The sequence below is a fragment of the Schistocerca serialis genome, chromosome 2 (genome assembly GCF_023864345.2).
Source record: "Schistocerca serialis cubense isolate TAMUIC-IGC-003099 chromosome 2, iqSchSeri2.2, whole genome shotgun sequence".
NCBI lineage: Eukaryota > Metazoa > Arthropoda > Insecta > Orthoptera > Acrididae > Schistocerca > Schistocerca serialis.
In genome coordinates this window covers 763,768,435-763,795,532 of record NC_064639.1, presented here as the reverse complement: position 1 = coordinate 763,795,532, position 27,098 = coordinate 763,768,435, and the positions used below count along the sequence as shown (strand labels likewise).

Genomic DNA, 27,098 nt, shown 5'->3' with positions numbered 1-27,098 from the left:
GAAAAAATTGAACAGATTCTTGAAATTTTCTGAGTGGGTTTTCATGAAACATTTGATTTCTTTCTCCCAGTGTCTGCTTTTGTTGTCATCTTCAATTGATCCATTGTAATGTGCTGCCACTAACTGAAGCAGTATTCCATTGTAAGACATAGGTATTGTCACAAAACTAAACTCTGACATAACTATGACATTTGCTAAACTTATGTCTTAACTGTGCTGTTTCGCATTTTATTTACTCACATATTGTTGTCTCGGGTATTTGTTTGACATGAATGACTCTACTTATGACTAATTAATCCATTAGCCAAAGGTTACTATTTCCTTACTGTTTGTGGATATTAATCTCAGTGAGATCTGATGGAATATTTATGCAGTATACCGGGTGGGTGAAATTGAACTTTCCCTGTTTAACATGGAAACTAATTACTGTATGAGTACCAAACTTGGTAGCATTAATGTCAAGGACATGGGAAAGAGAAAGACTACAGAATCATTTAAGTTGAAACACTTTTATTTGTTACTATGGTACATCTTACCATTGCACACCATTACCATTACTGCTACAAAAGGGGCTCAATATGGCATCCATCAGTGTCAGAAGAGTGTGAAAGCACAGGAATGCATTTTGCACAGACGAACTAAGCATGTCTGTAGGTATGCTGGCTACCTCTCTTGTTATGCTGTGCTTCAGATCAGCAAATTTGTGAATGTTCCCTTGGTAAACTCCACCCTTTAGGTACCCCCATAACCAAAAATCACAGGGAGTGAGGTCAGGTGATCATGCTGGCCAAAAATTTTAAACTGATTGGCTGATAATTCGATCATTTCCAAATATGTTTCAGAGAAGCAGGTGAACTTCATGAGCAATGTGCGGTGGGGCCCCACTGTAGAGTTCAATATTTCTCTCCCCTGTAAGGCGGGTATGACCTTCTAGTGAAGCATATCACAGTAATGCTAGCCTGTCACACTGCACGTCTTTGGTCTTCGAGCACCAACTGTTCAAAAAAGAATGGGCCAGTGATGAATGTAGCTGTGTAGCCACACCATACGGTGACACTTTCACCATTCAGAGGAACTTCATGCACAGTGACTGGAGGTGAAGATCCCCACACTCGGCAATTCTGTGTGTTCACCTCACCTGTCAGAGAAAAATGAGCTCCGTCTGTCCATGGGATGGTCCAGGGTCAGCCGTCACCAACTTCAATCTTTGTAAGAAAGTGGAGAGTGAAGTCAACATGTTGTTGTGCATCCTGTGGTGCAAGCTGCCATATCATATGGATCTTGTCCAGATACTATTTGAGAGTGTTTCGAAGCACCTTCCATACAGTGGACCATGGATGTTCAACTGTTGTGACACAGCAAGCGCACTGCTTGACGATCAGGAATTGTGCGCAGCATTGCCATGGCAACAGTGATTTCATCAACCACCTGTGGTGCAACTGGTCATCGGCCTTTTCCGGGAGCAACGCCCAGTTCTCCAGTTGATTCAAACTTCTTCATCACACTCCACATGACAGTTGGAGAAAAAAGACACTTCTGTAATCCTTTCAGCCGGTGATATTCTTGAAGTGCAGCTGCAGCATTACTGTTGTTTTGATAACAGAGCTTCACCAATAATGCCGTGCTCCTTTTGTCCAAGCTCATGTTGACATGTCAACAAGTGCACTGTGACTGGTCAGGTGCGTGAGAGTATGAATCACAATGACTGATCACGGCACCTGGTGGTTATAATTGGAACTGGACAGTGGCACTGTGATGCACAGAAATCATGCACCTTCTGCTCTGGGTATTAATGCTACCAAGTTTGGTACTTGAACAGTTATTAGTTTTTATGTTATAATGTTTTAAATAGTGAAAGCTTTATTATAACCACCCGGTACAATAGACAGACCTTCATCAAAACATGTATTTTGCAGAAGTGTGAGATCACAAATGATATGCATAAATAGATTTCAGTATTTAGTGCTCTAGAGCATTAATGTTCCTTTGAAGTGAAATGGCGAATTTATTTAGGAATATGGAGTACAGACATATCAGGTGTTTAGGCTAGTAATTTGTTTTTGAAGTCCTCATAAGTACCAACAAAATGAATCAAAATGTGTTTGATTAATATCACATAAGTGCAGCTCTTTCTCTCTGATAAATTAGTCTGTGACAACCACATCCATACAGGTTATCCTTTGAACTTGGATTTGTGGAATATTATATGGAAATGAAAGATAATTATTAGATAGGGGATAAAAATTAATGACTACAATGATATCATAGCAACATTGGTGTGTAGGGTAGAAAAAAGGATAAAAAGCCTGGAAAATCAAATAAAATGTATGTCAGCTTGTCTGTGAAGTCACATATTTATCATTAACTCCATAGGGAAAATGTGGAGTAATGTGGCAAGAGCTCCTTTGAGTGATAAAGATCATTCATTTTGTTGCTTGTTGATCATTTAAGTTTCAAAATAGATGTGTATTAAATGTCAGCTGCAGTTGTGAACTCTCTTTTTGTATATTATCTTCCAGAACAGTATCTGTCTGGTGCAGTTTGAAGCCGAATTTTATTTCATTCATAATTTAATACTTTTTCTGAGCTTTGATGTACTAATAATGCAAAAATAAGGGAAGCATTTTGTGTCAGTCAGTTATTTATGTACTTATAAACAATGAGTGAATATATTCTGCTAGTGCAGACTATTCTCATTTGTTTGAGGCTGACTGTCCACATAAATTTAGTTAGCAAAGTATACAGCAAAATTTGTTGGACGAGTTCTGAGACAATGCAACAAGGAGAGACCTGATGATTGTGGAATATTTGGGAACTGTGTGTGTGTTAAGTTTTGTGACGTGTAACTCTTAATGTCGTGAGAAATGAATTAAAGTTGTATAGATTGAGCTATATGGGGAGAGATGCAATTCTGCATAATGTAGACATATTTCTAAGAGATATCTTATAATCCTGTGGGCTATATTCTTGTTTGAGAAACACCTTTCATAAATGTGAAAACCACAGTATTCAATGAAGTCATTATCTTTCACAAATGTAATATTTCTTATGTCAACAATACCATATTACTGTAGGAGAATGCTGAAAAGGTGAACTTGTTTTGAGCTCAGTTAAGAAGGGAAGGATAGAATAAGGAAGATATGAGAAAGGAAAACAAATATTGCTTTTGGAAAAAGAGAAGCATAATATAAAAAGAGGGTAACGGAAAGGGTTTAGTAATACACATTAGTAAAAGGGAGAGGGTGCTGTCAGATTTAAATTCAGATATAATGTCACAGTTCGACTGGCATATAGAACAGTACCCAACTATCATTTATTCTCAGATTTATTTTGCCTTTACTTTACATCAGAATGAATGTCATAGCAGGTTTCTCTCTCTTTTTATGGGCAAGTGTCTTCTGTAAAACTTAAAAATAATTCATTGACTTGTGCTGTTTCAATGAAACAAACTTAAATACGAATGAATATCAAAATAATACTACCTGATGCGACTGCATTGTAAACTTTGCTTACCTGCAACAGCATATTATGTTGTGTTGTGGAAGACCATATTTGGTGATTGCAAATAGCCATACTCTTGGGATCGGCATTTAATTGGTCATTTAAGTACAATGATGAGCATCCAGTTTTATTTATTTATTTATTTCGAGCTCTATAGACCCATATGTAGACAGTTCACAGGAAATTGAATGAGTTTAGTTTCACAAATTATTGTTTGTACATGATTACATAGAATTTATGATATTGAAGGTGTATATGAGTAACAGAAACCTATGAGCTACCATATGTTCTTGACTAGGAAGATACAGATATACATAAATTTAAGTTACACTATACCTTTATGAGGTATAAGACTAGGAATGATATTATATCCTTCAAAACACCTCATCTGTGCTCCTGATTTATTGTTTCTGACCAGCAGCTCTTGTTGAAATGAAACTGGTGCTGTAGGTTGTGAATTGAGCAGTGGCTGATCAAGAAAGCCGCATGCCCATTAAAGCTATTATTGAAAGAGATTTGTGTGCTGTAGAAGAAGTTAGTTTTCTGTAAACTGTGCAGTTGAGATGAACTAGGAATTTTTCCCCAAGGGAAATGTTAACAATGTTCTGCCCATGATGAAAATTGACATACTTGGTGAAGTTGGTTAGCACCGGCTAGCATCTAAAGCTACAACTGAACAATAACTGCTTCATCATGTGGCCACCAATGACTAGTTATTGACAACTGAATAAAACTCAATACTGGGTAACTTCTGTTTAATATGGCACATCATCACATTTAATAAACAAGATGTACTGTGTTTACAATACCAGAGTTTATATGTCAGGTCTGCCAAGTCATTGTTCACTCTAGCAAATAATCTGGATGACTTCAGTACTGGCAATTTCTATTGTATGTTGTGCAGTTTGGTGATATCTAGTCTCACAAACCCTCAGCAGTTAAAGACAATGTTTCAAAGAGTGACAATAGTAAGACCACAGAAAGGCACAAATTGTGAAGTACACTGCTAGTTGTAGCCTGTCTTCAGAAGTTCCTACCAAAGTGGATTCCCAAGTTCTCACTTGTTTTTTTGGAGGATATATCAAAGAAGAAATCAAACATCATAGTATGTCTGAAAAACAACATCCTTGTGAGATTGTAATACTAATCATGTGTGCGCTCTAGAAAATGTTAGTGTGTTGTAAGCTATGCAGTTGATACAAAGCAAAAGACTTTTAGCAAGGCAAGTTTGTTGAGCAGGTTTATAGAAGACTGCCAGTGGTTTACATTTATGGAGAGCATTAGTGCCCAAGGTGATGACCATGGAAAACAGATGGCATAAGAACTCAGAGAGGATCTAGAAACATCTTCTTTTGTATTATAATTCAATTAAAGTTGCAAAGACTTAACATAATGGCCAAATGACACAGTTTCAAACCTTGCCCATCACAAATACATTAATATGATCTGAATGATATGGAGAATTTGCAACAGTGAGTAATGAGATTTATCATCATACTTTTGACATGTTTGGTTAATGTGTGGCAGAACTACAAAGAAGCTTACATACATGTTTCTTACCATTAAACAATGGAGACAACCTTCGGGTGCTATGGGCCACAGTTTTATGATATTCTGGCGTGCTTGATGTTATTACCTTAGGACAATGTATGATGAAAGAATGTGTGGACATTTTAGGTGAGCAAAATAATAACAACAACAACACACATTATTATTATTGTTAATAATAATAATTTTATGAAAAGAATAGCTGCTACTCACCATGTAGCAGAGATGCTGAAATGCAGATAAGCACAACAAAAAGGTTGTCAGCTAGTAAGCTTTTGGCCAAAGTGCCCTTCATCGGAATTAAACAAAACACACACACACACACACACACACACACACACACACACACACACACACACTTGCGCGAAAATGCAACTCACAAATGCGTGACCACAGTCTCTGGCTGCTGAGGCCAGACTGTGAGCAGCACAGGCTGTGCCATCAGGATCCTTTCACCAACACCAGCTTTTCTGAATTGCGCAGGTGGGAACTCTTGCTGCAGTATATCCTACATTCTTGTAACCCTCCTGGCCTCAACCTTTGTTAGTCATTATTCCTTACCCACCTAGCCCTTCTCCTGTTCCTATTTCAGCACTACCCAGCCCTATATTCCACCAATGCACCGACAGTCTCTTTATTTCTCTCCGTTTCTGCTGCCCCCCTCCCCTCCTCCAACCTCCGTCTAACCTCCTGACTGCACCTAGCTGCCCTACCCTCTTTGCACCTTGTCCCGGTATGTTCCCACACCCTTATCTTGCATTCCTCCCCCTCCCCAACCCAGGTCCTCCGTACCCTCACCACCCTGTTGATTCTGCCATCATGCACTGCTGCTCGCAGTCAGGCCTTGGCAGCCAGAGGCTATTGTCATGTGTGTGTGAGTTGTGGCTCGACGTCTCCACTATATGGTGAGCAGCAGCTATTCTTTTCATAATATAGTCATTATTTCATCCTGGATTTTCCAATGTTTAATAGTAATGATGATGATAAATCAAAATCCAAGGCTGGCCACCAGACCTCATTCAAAAGTAGAGTTGATGAGCAACATCAAGCCTGTGCTCAGAGAGCTGGAACTATGCCAGGAAAAAATGAGCTGGGCAGAGAAGTTCAAGTACACAGAAAAAAGGATAGAACTTAACATTGCTGAAAAAGAAGTCTTCATGTAAAGGATCAACAAGAGAGAAGTGGTGTAACAGCTGTTTAGAGGTGTCTGGTTTTACAACAAATGACCTGTGCAGTTTAATGCCAAACTATGGCAACGTGCAATAGTTTGACTATAGGCTCTGTACACAGTAGAATGCTTTGTGATTAATGGGAAATGTTTGTTTGTTTGCTGTTCATATAACATTCAGTTTTCAGACATTGTCATAGATTTTAGTTCACGTATATGAAGGTTTAGGTAACATACATAAGTGCATGCATTGATATAAATAGTAAAGGTCAGAAATAATCATTTTTTTGTTGCAAAAACAAACTTATGCTTTATACACTGTTTTACAGAGAGACTTGACAACTTGAAATATAAATGCATACATTGATATAGTGTGTGAAGATCAGAAACATAATGGCAAAAGCTGAGGAAAGAAATATGTTAAAGATCTTAGGCCTATTAAGATAGAATTGTGAGTATAGATGACAGCTTAGCAACAACCTGTACATTCATGTGAAACAGTGTGGAGGAGGATCACATTCTGTGATACAGAATACAAATGAACCAGGACTGTGCAAGCAGGCATGTACATATTTTTATTTTATTTATTTATTTTGAAGAAAAAATACCCTATTCACTGAGCTAGAACAGAAACAAAGACATGCAGGAATGAGGCCTTTTCAGAAAGAACTTGGAATACACCAGCACTTCGTAGGAAAGGAAAAGTTGGAAATTGGCAATAAATGGCTCAAGGAAAGGAAGGCAGCTCACAGAAAATGAGTGATAGGATATTAGTTGGAAGTTAAAGTTAAAACTCCAGAAAAGATGCATCTGAAATAAACTGTTCCACAGCTGGCAGAATTGGAATAATAATAATAATATAATAAATTCATTAAGCATCAAATGGTTTTGAATATTCCCAGAACTGGGAAATGGTAGTTTTTAGACAAGCTGTAGATTCACTTATTTTACAGTTACAATTGTTTTATTAATTAATTATTATAAATGATACTCTGAATATTGTTTACACTCGTGAGATTTAATATGTCCGACACCAAGAAACAAACAGCCACAAAATTTTCCACGAGGTTCTGGGATTGCAGCTGGATGACATTGGTATTTCAGCTGACAACCATCGGCGATCATTAGGTTAGTGTTTGCCACTGAAGACTACTAGTTCATGTCCCTACATTTACACCAAAAATTGGTGCAGAAGCAGCTGTGCATAGGTTTCCATGGTACATGCTTGCGGCATATACTTGTGTTGTGACGTAACAAGACTGTTACGCCACACGGTAGTAGCCTAAAGAAAGGCACGCTAAACTAACGCTGTGGCCGATAGTGCACGTTCGGCATAGAGCAGGCGTGAAGTCTGGAACATGAGAACTTATTAATGAATAAGAAGAAAAGTATGTAGATGCTTTGTACTTATCTTTTATTTCTCTTGAATACTCGTAAGCTATAGGCACTGATACAAATGGCTCCTTGCTAGTTCGTAGCCATTAACTTCTGATGGCTATTCTGTCTCTCGGCTAATGAGAGAGAAAGGCTTCATACAACTGGGCGATAGCTAGGTTCGCATACAACTGGGCGGTAGCTTGGTTCTCGTACAACTGGGGTCGAGTCCACTCTCGTATCACGAGACCTGCCTAGATGGTGGCGCTAGGTCTGCGATCACAGTGGCGACACGCGGGTCCGACATGTACTACATGGACCGCGGCCGATTTAAGTTACCACCTAACAAGTGTGGTGTCTGGCGGTGACACCACAACTTGCATGTGTGATGGTGATATTAGGTGTCTGCCCTCTGTTGAGTTGTGAACCAGCTGAGTTAAAATTCATGTGTTACATAAAAAAATGAACTGTCATTAGATGTGTCATTAGTTGCAATGTTTTTGTGAAGGCATTAAATAAATCACTGTCTCCCTCAGCTTACCAGTCAAAAGCCACCATCTCGATTAATGAGATTGTCTGACAAACGTATTTCCAAAGATTCCTTAATAACTGTATCCCAGAAGGATCTTGTCAAGACCAATATTTCCATGGCAGCTTAATCTTTAGATGTTCTGTAGAGATAGAATGCCCAGCTGTGGCTGACTTCTTGTGCTGAGAAAGGTGAGAATGGAAATCGTGCCCCATGCACCTTTCACATACAGTGAATGTGATCTACCCCAGCCCATCCTTTACTGAGCTGAGAAGAGCAGAGGAAAGGTTTTTGTATGTGGCCAGATTTTACTTTAACGTGTTTCTTTAGGATTCTGCCTTATTTCTATGAAATATTTCCAACATATGAGGGGGACACTCCGAAGTCTTTGGAACAGCTCCTTCTCCTCTTGATCTTCCGAATGGTCATGGTTTCCCCCTCTTTAAAGCTGTGCTGATCAGACACAGTTAACATCCATTACCTTTGAATGCAGATTGTAGGTGTTCTGGCTCTTTTGCAAGGTTCGTCCATAAGTTGAGAAAGGTGGTGGCAGTTTGATGTCTGCAAATATAAGTCCACATATAGTCATGCAGTAAATGGAATGACTGATACACTTTCTGACTGAGACATCTAGAAAGGGTAGCCACCTTTTCCAATTTCCACTACAAATTAGATATTTTCAAGGATTGAATTTAGATTATGTAAAAATTGTACCAGCTCTTCTTCACTGTGGGACCATACTACAAAACTATCATGTACATATGCCAGAAGAATTCTGGTTTAAGTTATGTTAGATGGAGAGCCTTCTCCTTGAAGTCTTCCATGAGAAAGTTTTGTGCCAGAGGAGAGAGAGGTCTACCCATGGAAACGTCATAAATTTGTTCTAATAACTCACTCTTCAATAAAAAATTAAGTTATGGAAAAGGCATTATGGAAGAGTACTGTTATATTGGTTTTAATGGGTGACAATGAATCCACAACGGGGACCCTAGTGAAGAGTGAGAATATAAAAAAAAATATTAATTAATCCAATTCATGAGACATAGTAAACTCAGTCTCTTGATAAAGTCAACAGAGTTACAAATATGATGTGAGAATTTTCCGCAAAGCATCTCAATAACCATGCACAGTATCTAGTTATGTCATACTTTAGTGTGTCAATGTTTCCCACGATAGGATATAATGGTAGACCTTTTGGAAGACCTTATAACCGTTTTTTTTTTTTTTCTGTAGGATCTTTATCAACCTTTGGTACATTGGTTCACTCAACAGGCTGAAACTCTTCTGGCCATAAACTTAATGTGGCAACAAAACAGTGGCTTTCCCTTGACCACTGGAAGAGCTATCATGTGAGGATCTTTCCATGGAGGAAATATTACTCTTCTGAGGAGGAACTCTCGTAAGCATTTCACGCTTTATTCCTTCTGCTGTATCATGGGGAAGAGGACTAACTGCAACTTCAGCAGCACTAATAGGATCAGGTAAAGACAGGGTTCTAGGCATAGCTATAAAGTTCAAACATTTTCCAAGCAGTGATAGCATCATGTTGTCCAAAACTTTGAAATTAACCGTGGAACGTTAACGACTAACATCTTACGCTGATGTTGATGTTGCTCTGTCAGGTGGGTGAACTTTGATGATTATCTCAAAGAAGACTGCTTATGAACGAGTCTGACTCGACCCAGTTTACTTCGTCAACCCTCTCCCAGGAGAGGGATTGTAGATTAGATTGAACTTCAGGCGTACACCTAGAATCTTGCCTTTAACTGATTTTATTAGTGATATTGAAGAAGCTGTTATGTACACTAACAAGAGTTTCTCCTCAGAAAAGTAAAGCATGGTGACTTCAGAAAGTAAGTTACACATGTTGCTAAGACCATTATGCGACAAGCATGATGTACTGTCAGAATGTACATGTTCTGGGTTTCCTGCAGAGACAGTTCTCTTGCAGTATGGATAACAGGTGCACCACAGTGTGCAATTGAAATGACATGTCAACTTGAAGTGTCCACCAAAATTAAAGTGCAGAGGACAATATGTTTTTTGTGGGCAAAATGTCTAAATTGCACTCATATTCACTGTGAAATTCTGGCAGTATATCGACCACATGCAACATTATGTCCTTCCGTAGTGTAATAGTGCCAACAATTTAAAGACACACAAATGTGAGTGATGCTGATAGGTAACATCAGGGGAGAAAGAGCTTTTCAAACAATGATGACGTTCACACAGTGGTTCTTGAATGGCTCCATGATCAAAGAGCAGATTTCTATCACTGAGGAACTGAACGATTGGTAGAATGTTCCAGTCGCCGTTTACTGAGACCTGGTGAATATGTTCACTCTGAAGTGTATTGTAGCATTCAATAATAATTACTTGGCCAGTCGTAATAATATTTAATTTTTGAAATCTCGCGTATTTCCTCCATAGAAAGGCCAACACTAAGCAAGCTACAAGAATATCCTCATGTGATGTCTATCCAGTGGATGAGGGAAACACCAATGTTTTGTTGTCAAATAAAGTCTGTGACCAATAGAATTACAGCCTGTTGTGTGAACCAACCTACCAGAAAACTGATAAATATCCTGCAGCAAAGGTAGAAAGAAAATTCAGCGTTGTTGAGTTTCTTCATCCGTTCCACAAGAAGCTACAAAACTCTGTCCCACACAGATTATACACTGAGGTGCTAAAAGTTGTGGGATACCTCCTATTATTGTATCAGACCACCTTTGCCCGACGTAGTACAGCAACTCGACATGGCATGAACTCAACAAGTATTCGAAGTTCCCTGCAGAAATACTAAGCCGTGCTACCTCTATAGCCATCCATAATTGTGAAAGTGTTGTCAGTTCAGGATTTTGTGTGTGAATCAACCTCTTGAGTGTGCCCCATAAATGTTCGATGGGATTCATGTAAGGCGGTCTGGGTGGCCAAATCTTTCACTTGAATAGTCAAGAGTATTCTTCAAACTAATCGTGAACAATTGTGGCCTGGTGACAAGGTGCATTCCATCATTGTTTGGGAACATGAACCCCATGAATGGCTGCAAATGATCTCCAAGTAGTCAGTGATCTCCAAGTAGTCAGTGATCAGTTGGACCACAGGACCCAGTCCATTCCCTGTAGAAATAGTACACACCATTGTGGAACCACCAACAGCTTGTTGACAATTTGGTTCTGTGGCCTCATGGGGTGTGCGCCAACTCGTACCCTACCATCAGCTCTTTCCAACTGAAATCAGGACTTACGTTACCAAGCCACAGTTTTCCAGTCATCTGGGGTCCAACCGATATGGCCACAAAGCCCAGGAGAGACACTGCAGGCAATGTTGTGCTGTTAGCAAAGGCTCTCACATTGGTTGCCTGCTGCCATAGCCCATTAATGCCAAATCTTACCCCCATTGACCTACTGTTTCATACAGTGTTGCCTGTCTGTTACTACTAACAACTCTACACAAATGCCACTGCTCTAGGTCATTGAGTGTAGGTCGTTAACCACTGCATTTTCCATGGTGAGAGATAATTTGGTATTCTTGGCACACTCTTGACACTGTGGATCTCAGAATACTGAATTCTCTAATGATTGATGAAATGGAATGTCCCATGCATCTAGCTCCGCTTACCATTCCATGTTCAAGTACGTTAATTCCCATCATGTGGCCATGGTCATGTCAAAAGTCTTTTCACATGAATCACGTGAGTATAAATGACAGCTTCACCACTGCACTGTCCTTTTATACCTGGTGTACGCAATACTACCGCCATCTGTAAATGTGCATATCGCTGTCCTATGACTTTTGTCACGTGACAATAAAGTTCTAACATTACACCAGCAGGGTGTATATGACTCGGGAGATCTGGGAAAAACCCGGGAATTTTTTCATCCAGGAAAAACTGGGAAAAATCCGGGAATTTTTCAGAATTCTGGGAATTTTTCGTTGTTTTAGTTTTCAATTAAATTTTTGTGATTTTACTGTATCCCACTTCTGCAGAATAATACTGCAGCAACAAAACATGAACAAGAGAAAAAAAAAACGAAAATAAAACTTAAGTCACAAAATAAATACACTATATACAACAACAAAACACAGTGCTCATACAAGTGTCTTCCAACAGCAAAGTGTGTCAAAGGCTTTAGGAAGACTGTGCAGTGCTTCCTAACAACAAATTGCTTCCGATGAGCGTGACACCTGTTTACATTAGTTTCACTTGAGTAGTTGCGGGCGGGCTCTTGTGCATATGCAGTGAGTTGCATATGAGTAGTACCTTCTCCCGCTTTTGGCTACAGATGTGTGGCTGGGTGCCACTATCTACGAGGGCCGTTCAGAAAGTAACCTCCGGTTGATTTAAAAAAATACACCAAGTTAAATAAAAATATTTTAATATATACATCTTACAACTACATCTTTGCACTATTTTTCTACATAGTCTCCATAGCGATTGAGGCACCTATCGTATCTCTTCACAAGCTTTGAAATTCCTTCTGCATAAAAATCACCCGCTTGTGCCTGGAGCCAGCCTGTGACCGCATCTTTGAGCTCTTCGTCGTCATCAAACCGCTGTGACCCGAGCCATTTCTTCAAATGCATGAAGAGGTGATAATCACTTGGCGCCAGGTCTGGGCTGTAAGGTGGATGGTTGATAACGTCCCACTTGAAGGACTCAAGAAGGGCCGTTGTTCTGCGAGCAGAGTGAGGACGGGCGTTATCGTGCAAAAAAACGATACTGGAAGTCAGCATACCACGGCGTTTGTTCTGTATAGCCCGTCGTAACTTTTTTATTGTTTCACAGTACACGTCTTGATTAATGGTCGTACCACGTTCCATGAATTCAACCAACAACACCCCTTTGGCATCCCAAAACACCGTTGCCATCAGTTTTCTGGCAGAAAAATCTTGCGAGGCTTTTCTTGGTTTGGTAGGCGAATTTGAATGTGCCCACATCTTTGATTGGCCTTTTGTCTCAGGGTTCACGTACTTAATCCAGGTTTCGTCACCGGTCACGATTCTGTTTAACAATGGTTCTCCTTCGTCCTCATAACATGACAGAAAGTCTAATGCAGAGGCCATTCTTTGAGTTTTGTGGTGGTCGGTAAGAATTTTGGGCACCCATCATGCACAGAACTTACGGTAACCCAATCTTGCTGTCATTATCTCGTACAAGAGAGTCTTAGAAATCTGTGGAAAACCAGTAGACAACTCCGACATTGAGAAACGTCGATTTTCACGAACTTTTGCATCAACTGTCTGAACGAGTTCGTCAGTCACCAATGATGGTCTACCACTCCTCTCTTCATCATGAACGTTTTCTCGTCCACTTTTAAATAAACGTACCCATTCACGGACAACTCCTTCACTCATAACTCTTGGTCCGTACACGGCACAAAGCTCACGATGAATAGCTGCTGCAGAATATCCTTTGGCTGTAAAAAACCTTATGACAGCACGCACTTCACATTTGGCGGGGTTTTCTATTGCAGCACACATTTCAAACTGCCACAAAAACTAAACTAGCGCAGGTACGACGTTCACTCGACCACGGCTTGATGCCGACTGACCTGTTGAGTGCGTGAACGCACAGATGGCATCGCTACTCCCCCCACAACCCGCACTGTGACCAATCGGAGGTTACTTTCTGAACCGCCCTCGTAATATTGCCCCGGTTTGGAAATATCGGAGATCTGGGGCTGTTCCACAGAGCAGTCTGAGGTGAAGTGGGGAGGTGGTGAGACTACACGTGACCTGCGTTTACATTTAGAGATTTTGCTGTTTCCTTGTCATTTATTGCTCTCACATTAAATGAAAACAAAACAGATTTCTGTGGTTGGAACCTATCAAATGAATTAAAATACATTCGTACAGTTACGGAAGGCTAAAATATGTTACTAGTTTGAGGTTTTATTTCCACTTTTCTACCGAGCGAGGTGGCGCAGTGGTTAGACACTGGACTCGCATTCGGGAGGACGACGGTTCAATCCCGCGTCCGGCCATCCTGATTTAGGTTTTCCGTGATTTCCCTAAATCGCTCCAGGCAAATGCCGGGATGGTTCCTTTGAAAGGGCATGGTCGACTTCCTTCGCCATCCTTCCCTAATCCGATGAGACCTATGACCTTGCTGTCTGGTCTCCTTCCCCAAACAACACCCCCCCCCCCCCCCCCCCCCTCCACTTTTCTGACAGTCAAGCGTTAATTGCCTTGCAGAATACTGAAGTTATTTTTGTCAGTTTGCTAAAGAGATTTGGCTTTTATTAATCTTTTGCACTGAGGCGGTCAATTTATTTGAAACAAAGTGTTTAATTTCACACTGTTAACTAGTTTCAACTGTTCGCTGCACGTTTTCCTTCTTCTAGCTCATATGGCATTATGCCATAATAAAGAACCGAACAAGAGATAATACAGTACTGGTACTCAAGAAAATTTACATCCGACTCTGGACATACCAATTATTATTTTGCATTTTAATATGGTTCATGAAATTCCGATGCTCTTGAAGTATCCACTAATGTCTTGTTTCTTTTATGACATAATGCAAGATCTTTTAATGTTTTATACATACGAACATGTGGGCTTCCTGCGTCACCGTAACTGCACAAGCACAGTGACGCCCATTACCTGGTGCTCTATGGCAGCTACTGAAATGAACCAGTTTCTAACAGGTCACGGGAAAATATTGCGAATGGTGTTTTGAAAAGCATTACTTTCAAAGTAAATTTCCTTTTATGCAAGATGACTTATGTGTGAGAATGTACGATGAATTTCTTAAATCACAGAGCGTTTGACTCTCATTTCAAAATAAACTCTCTGAGGACGACCATCTAGATGAATTTCGAGGCCAGAAATCAGACATTTACATCATTATTAAAAAATTTACTGGCACATTTGTGTGATGTATCTTAAAGTGTAACACATGCAAGAAAGATCAACATTATATGTGGAAGCTTAGCTTCTCTTGCAGCTTATAAATATTCGAGACCAATATTATATGTGAAAGCTTTGTTTTTCTTGTGGCAACACTATGTATATTAATTTAAACCTTTAACTTTTCTTATATGTATGTTTGTGCTTCATAAGAGTGATCTTGCTATTGGCTGACTACATCAGCTGGCGAGATCACATGACATGAGCTAGAACTGGCTTAGAAAAGCACGTCACAATCTCGATTTCTGTGCTTCAGAAAGTAACATGCGGTGTTTGGTGTAATTCACATTTATACCTTTGTAACACAAAAATATGCAACGTACATGTTGGTGCACATGAAAAATATTTCCAAAACGTGTTCCCCCCCCCCCTCCCCCCCCCCCCCCTCCACCCCCAACCTGAGTTTAGTTTTCTAAAGTGCTGGGAAATTCTACGTCGGCGTGTGAAACCATAAACATTCAAAGAATTTATAAGTTTTTTACAGTGCCGAGGAAAAGTATACTGTCACTTAACATGGAAAAAGTTTATTTTTACCTGGGAGAAAGTGTAGTTTCAACTGGAAATCCGGGAAAAACCCGGGAATTTTTTTTCCTTGTTCATGTATACACCCTGACCAGTGAGCAGTACTGGCACACCAAAGTGTAACTTATTTGAATATCTTGCTTTGACTGAAACCTTTTGTGGGAAAATGTTCATATCATATTTGCAGTTCTTCTGACTGAAGTCATTACAACTAAAATTTATTGATTTACCAATAATTTTTGATGTCTTCTCACTCTTTGTTGGGGCCTTCTCATGGATTTGTAGTCACTCTTTGGTGGTAAATTCAAAGCCATTATAATGGCACTTCTACATCATACCCTTTCCTCAACTTACTTTTATTGCAGAGAGAATACTTTGAACAAATTGACAGTGTTGCCATGAGGAGTATGAGGGAGGATCAAAAAGTAATGCACAATAATTTTTTTCTTCTCTCATATTGCAGCTGGAATGTTGAAATTTCATGGCAATATGGTTTGAAGTTTGGTGCTACAGAGGGTATTTTGTTTTCATGTGCAGCTCTAGTGAGAGAAGCCTGAACAATGAAACAAAAAATACCGCACATTACTGTCATTAACTTGTTAAGAGCAGCACAGTATAGTTCAACATTTCTGTGCCAAATGGTGAAAACCAAGTGAAATTCACAGTGATGTGCATGACATGTAAGGGGACTACCGTGTGGATCATAGCAATGTCTCCAGGTGGTGTGCATTCATTGAAGAGGGCCATGTGAACTGTGATTTGCCACATTTCCATTGGCTGGTAACAGTTGCGACCCTCCAGAATGTCCCTACAGAATGTTGGAACCATTGAGGCAGCAATTTTGAATGACTGGTGTGTGCAACCACAAACCTTATCTTAGAAACCCAACATTTCTGTGGTATGGTGTATTCATGACATGCTGAAATTTTGTAATGTTAGTGCTCACTGGATGCCTAGGAATGTGACAAACCAGTCACAAGGGCCAGCAAATGACGAAAATTTTGTATCAGTTAACGCATTATGCCACAGAAAGGCATGATTTTCTGAAAAGAATCAACAGTGATGATGAGCCGTGGACGTACCACTACACACGCAATACCAAGCGGGCCTCCCCAGTACAGAAAAAATTCAAAGTGACTCAATTTGCTAGGAAAGAGTTGTGACAGTGTTCTTGGCTATACATGATGTGTTATTCAGTGGACTTTGTTGAATACAGGACCACTGTGAATGCTGTAGGCTACATTAAAACTTTGGTTAAGCTGCATCATGCCCTTCGTGACAAACACCTCAACATTTATGCTGACCATGTCAAACTTCATGATATTGCTTGTCCTTATGTTGCTGCTCCTATTTGTAAGAAAATTGCCAAACTTGGGTGGGAGGTGCTCCAGCGTCCTCCATACAGTCCAGACATTGCACCATCGGACTTTCAGCTGTTTGGTTGCTTGAAGAAATTCCTGGTTGGTCAACACGTTGTGACAGATGCAGAAGTGAAATCAGCAGTCTGCAGATGGCTATACTCCAACCAAATGGATTTTTACCTACAGGGCATATTGAAACTGGTACTACAATGGGAGAAATGTGCTGAGAATGTTAGTGACTGTGTAGAAAAGTAGGTAAAAGATGTAAGTTAATTTGTGATTTTCTTTTGTTTTGTTACCTATTAAACTTTTTGGTAGTAAAATTAATGTAAATTGCTTTCTGATCTTTCATCGCAGTTTCTCTTCTCTGCTAACAGACTATTTTGTGAATGACTTTGAGAAACTGCAGATGATACTTTTGTACAGAGGTGCTGACATAAAAATGTTATTTGGGGGGGGGGGGGGGGATAGAATCATTGTGGTGGGTACTTGGGTACTACATGTGACAGATAACTTCACATTTGTTTACTTGTGGCCAACGTTTTTCATGTACTGAATGCTCCCAGTGGCAAAACTGGAAGTTGAAATACTACCTATCTGTTTTGACCCATGACATCATCAAGAGAGTGGATGCCCCTATTTTAAGCATAGCCAGCATGACAACCATGATTTCACTTATTACACCCATGAATTTTGTAACTGCAGCAAAAACATGAAATTAACAGGGCAAACACAGGAAGTAGGGGGTTTTGGGTGGTGCAAACTAAAGATACGACAACACCAATAACAGCAAATATTAACCCAAAAATTAATCACACAAAGTTGGCAACCAAAAAAAGCAAAACAAATGGTATAGTAAATTTTCTTTAACAAAATGAAGATCACGATACCAGGAACCACACAAACTTGAAAACACGATTATCGCAGGTTTTCCTTGATCTATGTTGCTCAAACAGAGCCCTTGATACCAAACAACCCTCATACATCTCAAAAACCTAGTATTGAAAATTTTAAATGATTTACGTAGTTCGAACATAGACTGCGATACCAGAACCATAACACTCATATCATCAAATGGCCACCCTAGCTAGGTAAAACAAAGCCCATGGTACACCAAGGAAAACTCATTCCCATAACTAATATCAAACATTCAACCTAACAAATGAAGATAAACCAATACCAGTCCTGGTCTAACACAATTACAGAACACTAACAATAAAAACCCTGAAACTCATAGAAACTTGCATCATCACCTATTTTGATATACAAACACAACTACAAACATACACACACATACCTCACTCCCTCAGTACATGTGTAAACAGTCCAAATAACTGCAAGAACTTGATAGTGGACAATATATCTTTACCCATAGCCGCATACAATGAGCTCCCAGTAAATTTATTTGTCATACCCAAAACTGTCAGAAAAGAAAAATAACTTTAAATTTCCAGCCTGAAACAACACATATCACTTATAATTCTAAACACAAGTATGAATCCACTAGCCACAATTCGCAAAATCAAAGTAACTCACTAGCAAACCAGCAAAAACAATTCCAACCACTAAGAAAACTTGAATGATTGTGTGTTGAAGGATAATTCCAAGAAGTTAATGGACAAATCCATTATTTCATAATAAAATCTTCTATATTTATTGCATACTTCAGTGAATATATATACAGATGAATTGTTGGAGTCGTCCTATTTCACAAGGGTTTCTCTTTTATGTGTTAGTTTTGGGGAATCAGTGTCCATAACTTTACATTTTGTTGAATGATTTAAAATTATTTCTAATAAATTTAATCAATGTTATAAGGTTGCAGATCACCTTATTGGCCTCCTCTAAGTGTAGGGACTTCCTCTGTACTGCTGTGATCTCCATGACAGTGTGATGAAACAGTTTTACAGGAACAAACAGTTTTACAAAAACTGATAATGTGAAAAAGAAATCAAAATGTCTGAACTGTCATTTTTTGAAACATTTAGAAAAAAATCTGAAGTTCTGTAGAGTCAAAGAAAACTGAAGACAACATCGCCAAGTACCTTATGGCCCACCCAATAGGACCGAGTGATTTCAAATTTGTAGAGGCATCTGCCTTTAAATGAACAAAAAGATCTAATCTCCTAGGTGAACCTCTAACAAACTGTACTAAATGCCTTCATAACATTCAGTGCATTTTGAAATTCTTGGACTGCTTTCACAGTGTCTTGTAGTGTTTGGTTTAAAAAGTGTGCAAGGCAGTACACAAAAACGGCTCTCTTCTCAGTTTCTGTAAACTTGCCCTGGACACCATTAGGGTATAACCCAGCCATCTTAGCTGACCCATTATAGCACTGGACTCCACAGTTAGACAGAGGCAAATCAAAACATATTAAAATATCGATAATAATTTTCTAAGAAGTGTTTGACTTAACATAGTCAAACTTCCATTTTGTACATCACAGACTGTTCATAGTCAAAATTTAATTTTTTTCATCACGGCCTGTCCATTTATAAGTTTTGCACTGTAGCCTGTTTCATCAATATGCCCTGGTATTGCAACCCCTCCACTACTAAGTAACAGAGGAAGTTAAGATTTTTGGTAAACAAGCTTGGTTTTCATTCATTTGTGTCAGTTTTTCCTTTGAAATCTGGCTAAATACATTGACAATTGATTTTAAGGATTTGAATTTCAGTACAGCTTCTCTATGACAGCACAATGTTTCAGGACTTTCAACTTTTCTACCCATTTCTTCCATTTCAAAAAAACTAGTTGTTATGAAAGCTTTTCCCATTTTATAAGAAAACTGAAAACAATTTTCTTCAATGCTTGTGTGCAAATTTTGCAAAAAAGTACCATCCTTTACTTTTCAGTTATTTATTCATGTAAATTACTGGCTCCATGAGGGCTGGTAACTGTGATGGTTTTTTCCTACAAAAGTGTTTTTCTGTCATTTTCACCCATGGCACCACTGACACTAGGTCTAGGTTCACCATCACTAACACTTTGCACAGTAGCATTTATCTTCCTAATTAAAAAAATTCCCATTTTAAATTGGGCATTGTAGCATGAAAGACTGACTTATAATCTGACCAAGTCACAGTAAAACTAGCTGACCAGTGATGCTATCCACTGTGTGCTGTATTAGTACAAGCAACTCAGATGATTGATTAGTGTTGATTCACACGCAGTATTGTACCTAGTGGTCATCAGTACTATTTATAAAAATGCATAAAGAATCTTTACCCGTACCTGGTCCTTCTAGCAACTTGTCATGAACTTTTGTGTCACTTCTGCAATGCAGCACCATATTACACATTCATTTCTTTTATAAGCTGTAAGCTGGCTGCCCTGGGAGAATGAGGGCAGGCAATGACCTACGGGCCAATCATAAGCTTCCACCCCCAGCATGCTTCCATATAGCAGGTTTATAATCAGTACAAGAGCAGGGGAAATCCTATCAAGACAGCTCGTCACGTGCAGAGGTAAACGCAGTAGCAGAGATGAACTTGTAATAGCTCATTAAATCAGCATTTATTTCATGTTAATGATTACATACTATTATGTAGCAATGTACATGATAGTTTTAATAGATTTCCCAGTAAAGGGAGGAGGGGGTGAGAAATGCACATTTGAATGGTGGGAGGGGTGGGAGATGAGACCACTACTTATAAATATTGGGGAGAGGGGGGGGGGGGGGGTTAGGCCCCTAATTCTAATTATCGGAGGGGCAGGGGCCACAAAGTACCTTCGCATGCCTGAGTCACACTTCTGCTTTTGTAGTGAAGCCCCATAGTGAAGAAGAGGCGGCACAATTTTCACATCTAAATTCTATCCCAGAGAATATCCAGTTTACGATGGAAGTGAAAAAGTCTACAGTTCCTAGATATCTTAGTCATTCAGAAAGTGGATTGATCACTAGGGCATTCAGTTTACCATAAGCCTACATACATAGACCTACATCTGCAGGCATCTAGCTGACATTGCTCTTATCAAACTATGAGCATCCTTTGGATGTTGATACACTGGGCACATGCTGTAACTGCTTGAGAAAGCCTTGCATTAGAGCTGGAACAATTACAGTCTGACCGAGCGAGGTGGCGCAGTGGTTAGCACACTGGACTCGCATTCGGGAGGACGACGGTTCAATCCCGTCTCCGGCCATCGGTGATTTAGGTTTTCCGTGATTTCCCTAAATCGTTTCAGGCAAATGCCGGGATGGTTCCTTTGAAAGGGCACGGCCGATTTCCTTCCCAATCCTTCCCTAACCCGAGCTTGCGCTCAGTCTCTAATGACCTCGTTGTTGACGGGACGTTAAACACTAACCACCACCAATTACAGTCTGTGGTGAAAGATAGTGGATATACTCCACAACATATTAGCACAGCTTTAAGAAGGAAAAATCATGACCGCTTAAAAGATCGAGAGGAGAAGGAACTGTTCAAGTCCAGGGCCTTTTTTTCATATGTTATCAACTATCTCACTGAAATTAGACAGAATCTTGAAGAAACATTATGATAAAGTACTCTTCCATTCACCTACAAAGACGTGTGCTTTTCTGAGCATGGTAAAGAATAATCTGGGTTTGCAGAATGCTGGAATTTGTGGAATAAAATGGCAGTGTGGCAAAATCTACATTGGTCAGACCACACACAAATTATGTGAAAGGTGCATGAAATGTGATTGCCACACACATGTTTTGCAGCCAGTGAGTCAACAACAGCCAAGCATTGCATCTCCAAACGACATTCTATGGATTATTCTGCCAAGGAAATCTTGGACACAATGATTAAATTATTAAGGAATGTTTGTTGGATGATCTTATTAATCAGGAGGAGGAGATCAACTGGATAGGTGTGAGACCCAGTGATTTATTTCATGTCTTCAGAAAGACAGCAGTTTACACTTAATGAAATGTTTAGCCACAGTTACTTTTATTATGTTGACATTCTGCAGTCCAGCAACTCAACAGAGGAACTGCCTGCAATATCACCATTACGCATGGCCCTGCACACTCAACATGAGCATTATTTAACAGAGGCCACTTATACAGCAGTAACCTATGTGCACACACCTTCATGCCAATTGTTGGTATAAACTTAGTGGCATGCACCAGCAACCTCCAGTATAACTCATTCACCTGAAGATGAATAGGTGACAGCCAAAATATCATAGCAAGATGTTGATGTCACCTGGTTGCAATCCTTGGAAACTCACGGAATACTTGTGATGCCGGGAAGACTTCAAGAATCACATCAGCTACTATGTTAATCAGTTCCTGTGCACCTATGACCATATTATTGCAGAAAAGTTTTGCTGACAGAAGGATTTATTTATGTGTACAATGTTTTTAATATAATGGATTATAAACAAGTTAACCATAATATCAAGAAATACTTTCACTGCTGTTTGCAAGTACGGTCTGACGGAAGAGCCAGTACGCATTGATACCTCATCTGGTTTGCCTAATCACATGACTTTGTTATCAATCACCTGTGGTTGGTTTCTTTGCCAAAATGAAATGCTATGATATGTGACACATGGTACAAAATTCCTCTGGAAATGATTAATAAGTTGTGTACATCCAATTAATTGTTAATTAGAGCTGGTTTGAGGCAGTATATGGTGCTCCATATTCAGTGTCAGATTAATCCGTCTGTTATGTTGTTTTTTATTATTTTGATAACCATCCATATGACACTAGAAACTATAACAACTTATCTGGAGGTTGTTTTTTTTTATCAGATTGGGACCTAGTGTTGGAAGGTGATGTGCCAGAGCAGATAAGCCAAGATACTGATGCAGAACCTGACGTCAAGAAGGCATCATCTATTGAGCAGTTTGACTTTTATAAGCTGAGCAGCGTAGATTACGACTTTGCCTCTGGTATGACAAAGTTTATCATGGTTTAAAATGTTCTAATCCTGTTCTGATGTGGTTGTTTGTAACATCTTAGTATAGTTCATATGTTAAGTACTGCAGTTTAATTTTTAGGAAATATATAGAGATAGATGTAGTTGGAAGGGTTTTCATGAACATCATAAATTCTTGATTTATCACCTTATGTTGGCGAAACCTTGTTTACACTGCACCGTAAATACCTATACTGTGTCCAACATTTTGCAGTTGTCTAATTTTGAAGTTTAGACAGCTTTGTTGTGCCTTTACTCCCTTGCAAATATCAATCCTCTATCCATAAATTCATTTAATAAGTAATAAAATCATGCATTTGTAAACCAACTTCACAGTATGATTTGTACAAGACAGTGAAATTCTCAGTTGATGTTTCTGCAGAACAGCATGCACTGTGTGACGTATCCTCATTAGCCTTCATGTGAACTTCCTCTTGCAGACTACAATTTTATATTAATTGTGTTAAAAATTAAAAAAAATTAAAATAATTGCAGCCACAGATGGGCAAGCAACACCCTAAACTTTTTCTGAATTGCTTGTATGAGACGGGAGTGGGGTTGGAGGTGCAGGGGATGACACACAGTATGAGGTATGGCCACATAATATATTAATTCTGCTGCTTATTACAAGTATTGCACTGCCTTTTAATAAATGGACCAATTGCCCACTATCAAACTGTGCCCAGAATCAAGATTGACCATCCAATAGTAGACCACAGCATTGAACATATGGTCATCTTAAAAAGCTTCTTTGCAACCAACACTATAGAATAAAGCCCTTGCCAACAAACAAACAAGCAAACACACACACACACACACACACACACACACACACACACACACACACACAGTGTCTCAGAATTATGCAGCTGAGAGAGTTAGGTTTATAGGTCAGAATTAACAATTCTTCTTCATGTTCATAAACTGTATTTTATTGTCTTGACAGAAATTTTGTATGGAACAGACATTAATTTTTCCTACTTTTTTGATAAAATCCTTTGCTCTGTAAACCATGTTATAATACAAGGAAAAAGCTCCCTTAAAATGAGAGTAGCAGTTTCTGGTTTCACACTATGTTGGAACTACTGTCCTAAATTTGTATTGTGTGGAAATGATACTACATTGGCACTGAATTCATGTGCACTTACTGTTATAATTAAAGTACAGTTACTCACAGAGGTCCAGTGAGGGCTGTAATTATTTTACGGCAGTAAAACTTGGTAGACATGGTAACGTGTTAATGTCAAACTGCTTTCACACTGGAAAAATTAGCTCCAATTGCAGCCACCAGATAAACATCTGGCAATGTTCATTATCTCATAGATATCTCCAGTTCTCATATGGAACAAACTGTGTGTATGCAATTAATAATAAAATCAACATTTTGCTTTTGTCAGTTGTTTGACCTTTTCTGCCCATGTCCCATTTCTAATCCATTACATATGGAGACGTGTACGTATGTCTGTCTTGCATTCACTTCAACAGATTTGTATCTGGTGGCCAAAATTGGAACTATTTTTTTTTCCAGCGTTTATCAATTCCGTATGAATGCATTAGCATATCTAATGAGTTTCACTGCCTTTTGATAATTACAGCCCACACTGGATCTCCACAAGTTGCTGCACTTCAATTATAGCCACCCAGTACAAAATTTAAATTCAGTTGAATAATAGCATCGTGAATAAATATTGATTTAAAATTTAGAACCACATAGGCTCACTTGCAAAACTGAAAAGTTGATGAAAGATTATAAACTACAAGAGGTAGAAGATTTAGAATATCTGATCCAAGCAATGAGTGCTGATCTATGTGATCAGGGAATAGGTACACTACAATCAGAATGACAGTTAAGAAATATTATGCCAGTGAAATGATTTTTATTGGTTCAAAACATTATTTAAATTGAGAATTGGCATCAATTCACTGGCTAAATTTTAGATATTGGACAACGTCTCTACATGTATAGTGAGCAAAGCTGCTGTGGAAAAAAGTTACAGCTGTATTGTGAAGAAGAGCGATTCTAGTAACTGCAACAGAGAAATACCAAAGCTTTCTGTATGTATATTAAGCTTGCAGTAATTGGTGAATGTTGCACCAAATGATTTCATTGTTTGTACTATGGGTACAAATGATAGAAGGAGTCAGAAGCTTGTCTGGGATCTCGACAGAATTTTTTAAAGAATTAATGAATCTAAAAACACTATAATCACATAGTTTTAATCAAATGAAACTATATGGCTCCAGAGACCTTTTAAAGTCTCAAACATCTATGCTGTACACCAAATTTTATGGAGTATACAGTGTTATGGACTTTAAGATGCACCTTAATTTTTTAGCAATTTTTTAAAAATAACATTTTCACCAGTTTTATTATTAGATCGGAAAGCCAGACTAAAAAAAAATTCTTACTTTATAAAACTGAACTGACCTTTAAAATCCCTGAAAATCATCATCTGAACTTTCTTCTTCTTCTTCTTCTTCTTCTTCTTCTGCTCCTCCTCCTCCTCCTCCTCCTCCTCCTCTTCTTCATCATTGTTCTCCTCTTCATATATAAGATGGTCTTTGCTGCCATTGAGAGCATTACTTATGCCACATATCTTGAAAGATTTAACAATAATGTGTTCTTTCACTCTAGACTGTGACTGTTTTATCCACTGACACACTTGTTTGATTATAGGTCATTTTAAAGTTTCCTTCAGTGTGAATTCATGTTGGGTCTGATCCATCAACTATTTGTTCCATTCCTCTCTCATGTACACTTTAGATGGTTTCTTTGTCGAGACTTCAAGAGGTTGCAGTTGTGAAGCAAGCCTTCCCAGAGTAACAGCAAGCACTGTATTTCCCAGTCCCAATTTCTCTTTCACAGATGTTTTCAAATGACTGATAAACTGATCTAGCACAAGAAGAGAACTCTTTCTTCGATAAAGCACTTTTCTTCATCTTCCACACACTGTTAACCCATAATTTCAGACCAATCTTGTCCCTCCAATCCTTGCCATGTATGTAAACAACACCACCCAGTGGTATTTCAGAAGGTTTTGGTATTGTTTTACAGTTGAAAATAATCCTTGGATTAAGTTTGGTACAGTCAACACAATGTGAAAGGACAACAGTGTAGTGCATTTTTTCGTATCCACTTCTTTTTATAGTTGTGGTTTTAGGACCTTTCATGGCAATAGTTCTGGTACTTGGCATATCAGATGTCAGAGAAGTTTTGTCCATATTCACCATTTGGTTTAGATCCACACTGGTTTTCTTTCAATGTTGAATAATAAAGTGATGGAAAGATAATATTTTCTGTTCATACTCTTGTGGAATTTTCTGAGATATTCTGGGTTTGGTTCACATGCGAAGTCCATGATGCTTCATAAGCCTGTAGCACCAACCAAGTCCTGCCTTAAAGTCTGTTAATTCCATTAAAGTGCTGTATTATGAACATATATTTGCATAATTTGTGTATTAATTCCAGTGCCATTTTGGCGGTGTCCTTGAATCCATTTCAATACATCATCATCTAGTTTTGGCCATTTTGCATTTGATCCTGTATTTGCACATTTAGTCATCCTCATTTTTTTCACTTCTTCTTTTCCAGCCTGCCAACTGTGAATGGTTTTTTCTGTTAGTAGGGGTCCAACATGCTGCTGCCCAGCTGCCCTGTTTCCATGCTCCATATGCTATTACTTTCAATGTATAGCCCGCATCATATGAATAACTTTTATTTTTTTCCATTATGAAACTAGCTACTAACAGAAATATTCTAATGTTACCAAAAACACAAATCACATTTAGTTCAAGTTCACTGGCACCGTAGACTGCAATGACGTATCATAACCCAGGCAGTGTTCTGAGTTCGTGCTGGTAGGGAGGGAGGGAGACAGTGTCAGCCAGCTTGTGAAGCCCTGCAACATTTGTTCATCACATCGGTGCACTGCTGCTGCCAGGTAAATCCAGTGTTGCCAGATAGAGAGAGGTTTCCTGCAGCATCGAGTATAAGGCGATTTTTAAGATTGGTGGGAATTTTAGATCAAACACTGGACATTTTTATATTAATTTTGAGTGTAAGATGCACCTAAATGTTTGAGGAAATTTTTTGAAGAAAAAAAGTCCACAAAATATGGTATATGCAGACTGAAGTGATGAATGAAAATATATACAAAGGCCGGGATTTGAACCCAGGTCACCTGCTCCTGGGTATATGGCTAACCACCTTGCCACTCTGGCACAGTGGCTTTGCACAACTGCACAGTCTACCCTAGCATGCTTCCCTCCCCAGTACTGTTCGAGT

General features: G+C 39.0%; 1 protein-coding gene across 1 annotated transcript in view; it reads left to right on the top strand.

The window, feature by feature from the left end:
* Nucleotides 1-27,098, top strand: part of LOC126456388 (uncharacterized) — a 109,830-nt gene that overhangs the window by 70,107 nt on the left and 12,625 nt on the right. The window contains exon 12 of the mRNA XM_050092141.1: nt 22,647-22,787. Coding sequence (XP_049948098.1) covers nt 22,647-22,787 — 141 coding nt within the window. The remainder of the gene's footprint in view (nt 1-22,646; nt 22,788-27,098) is intronic.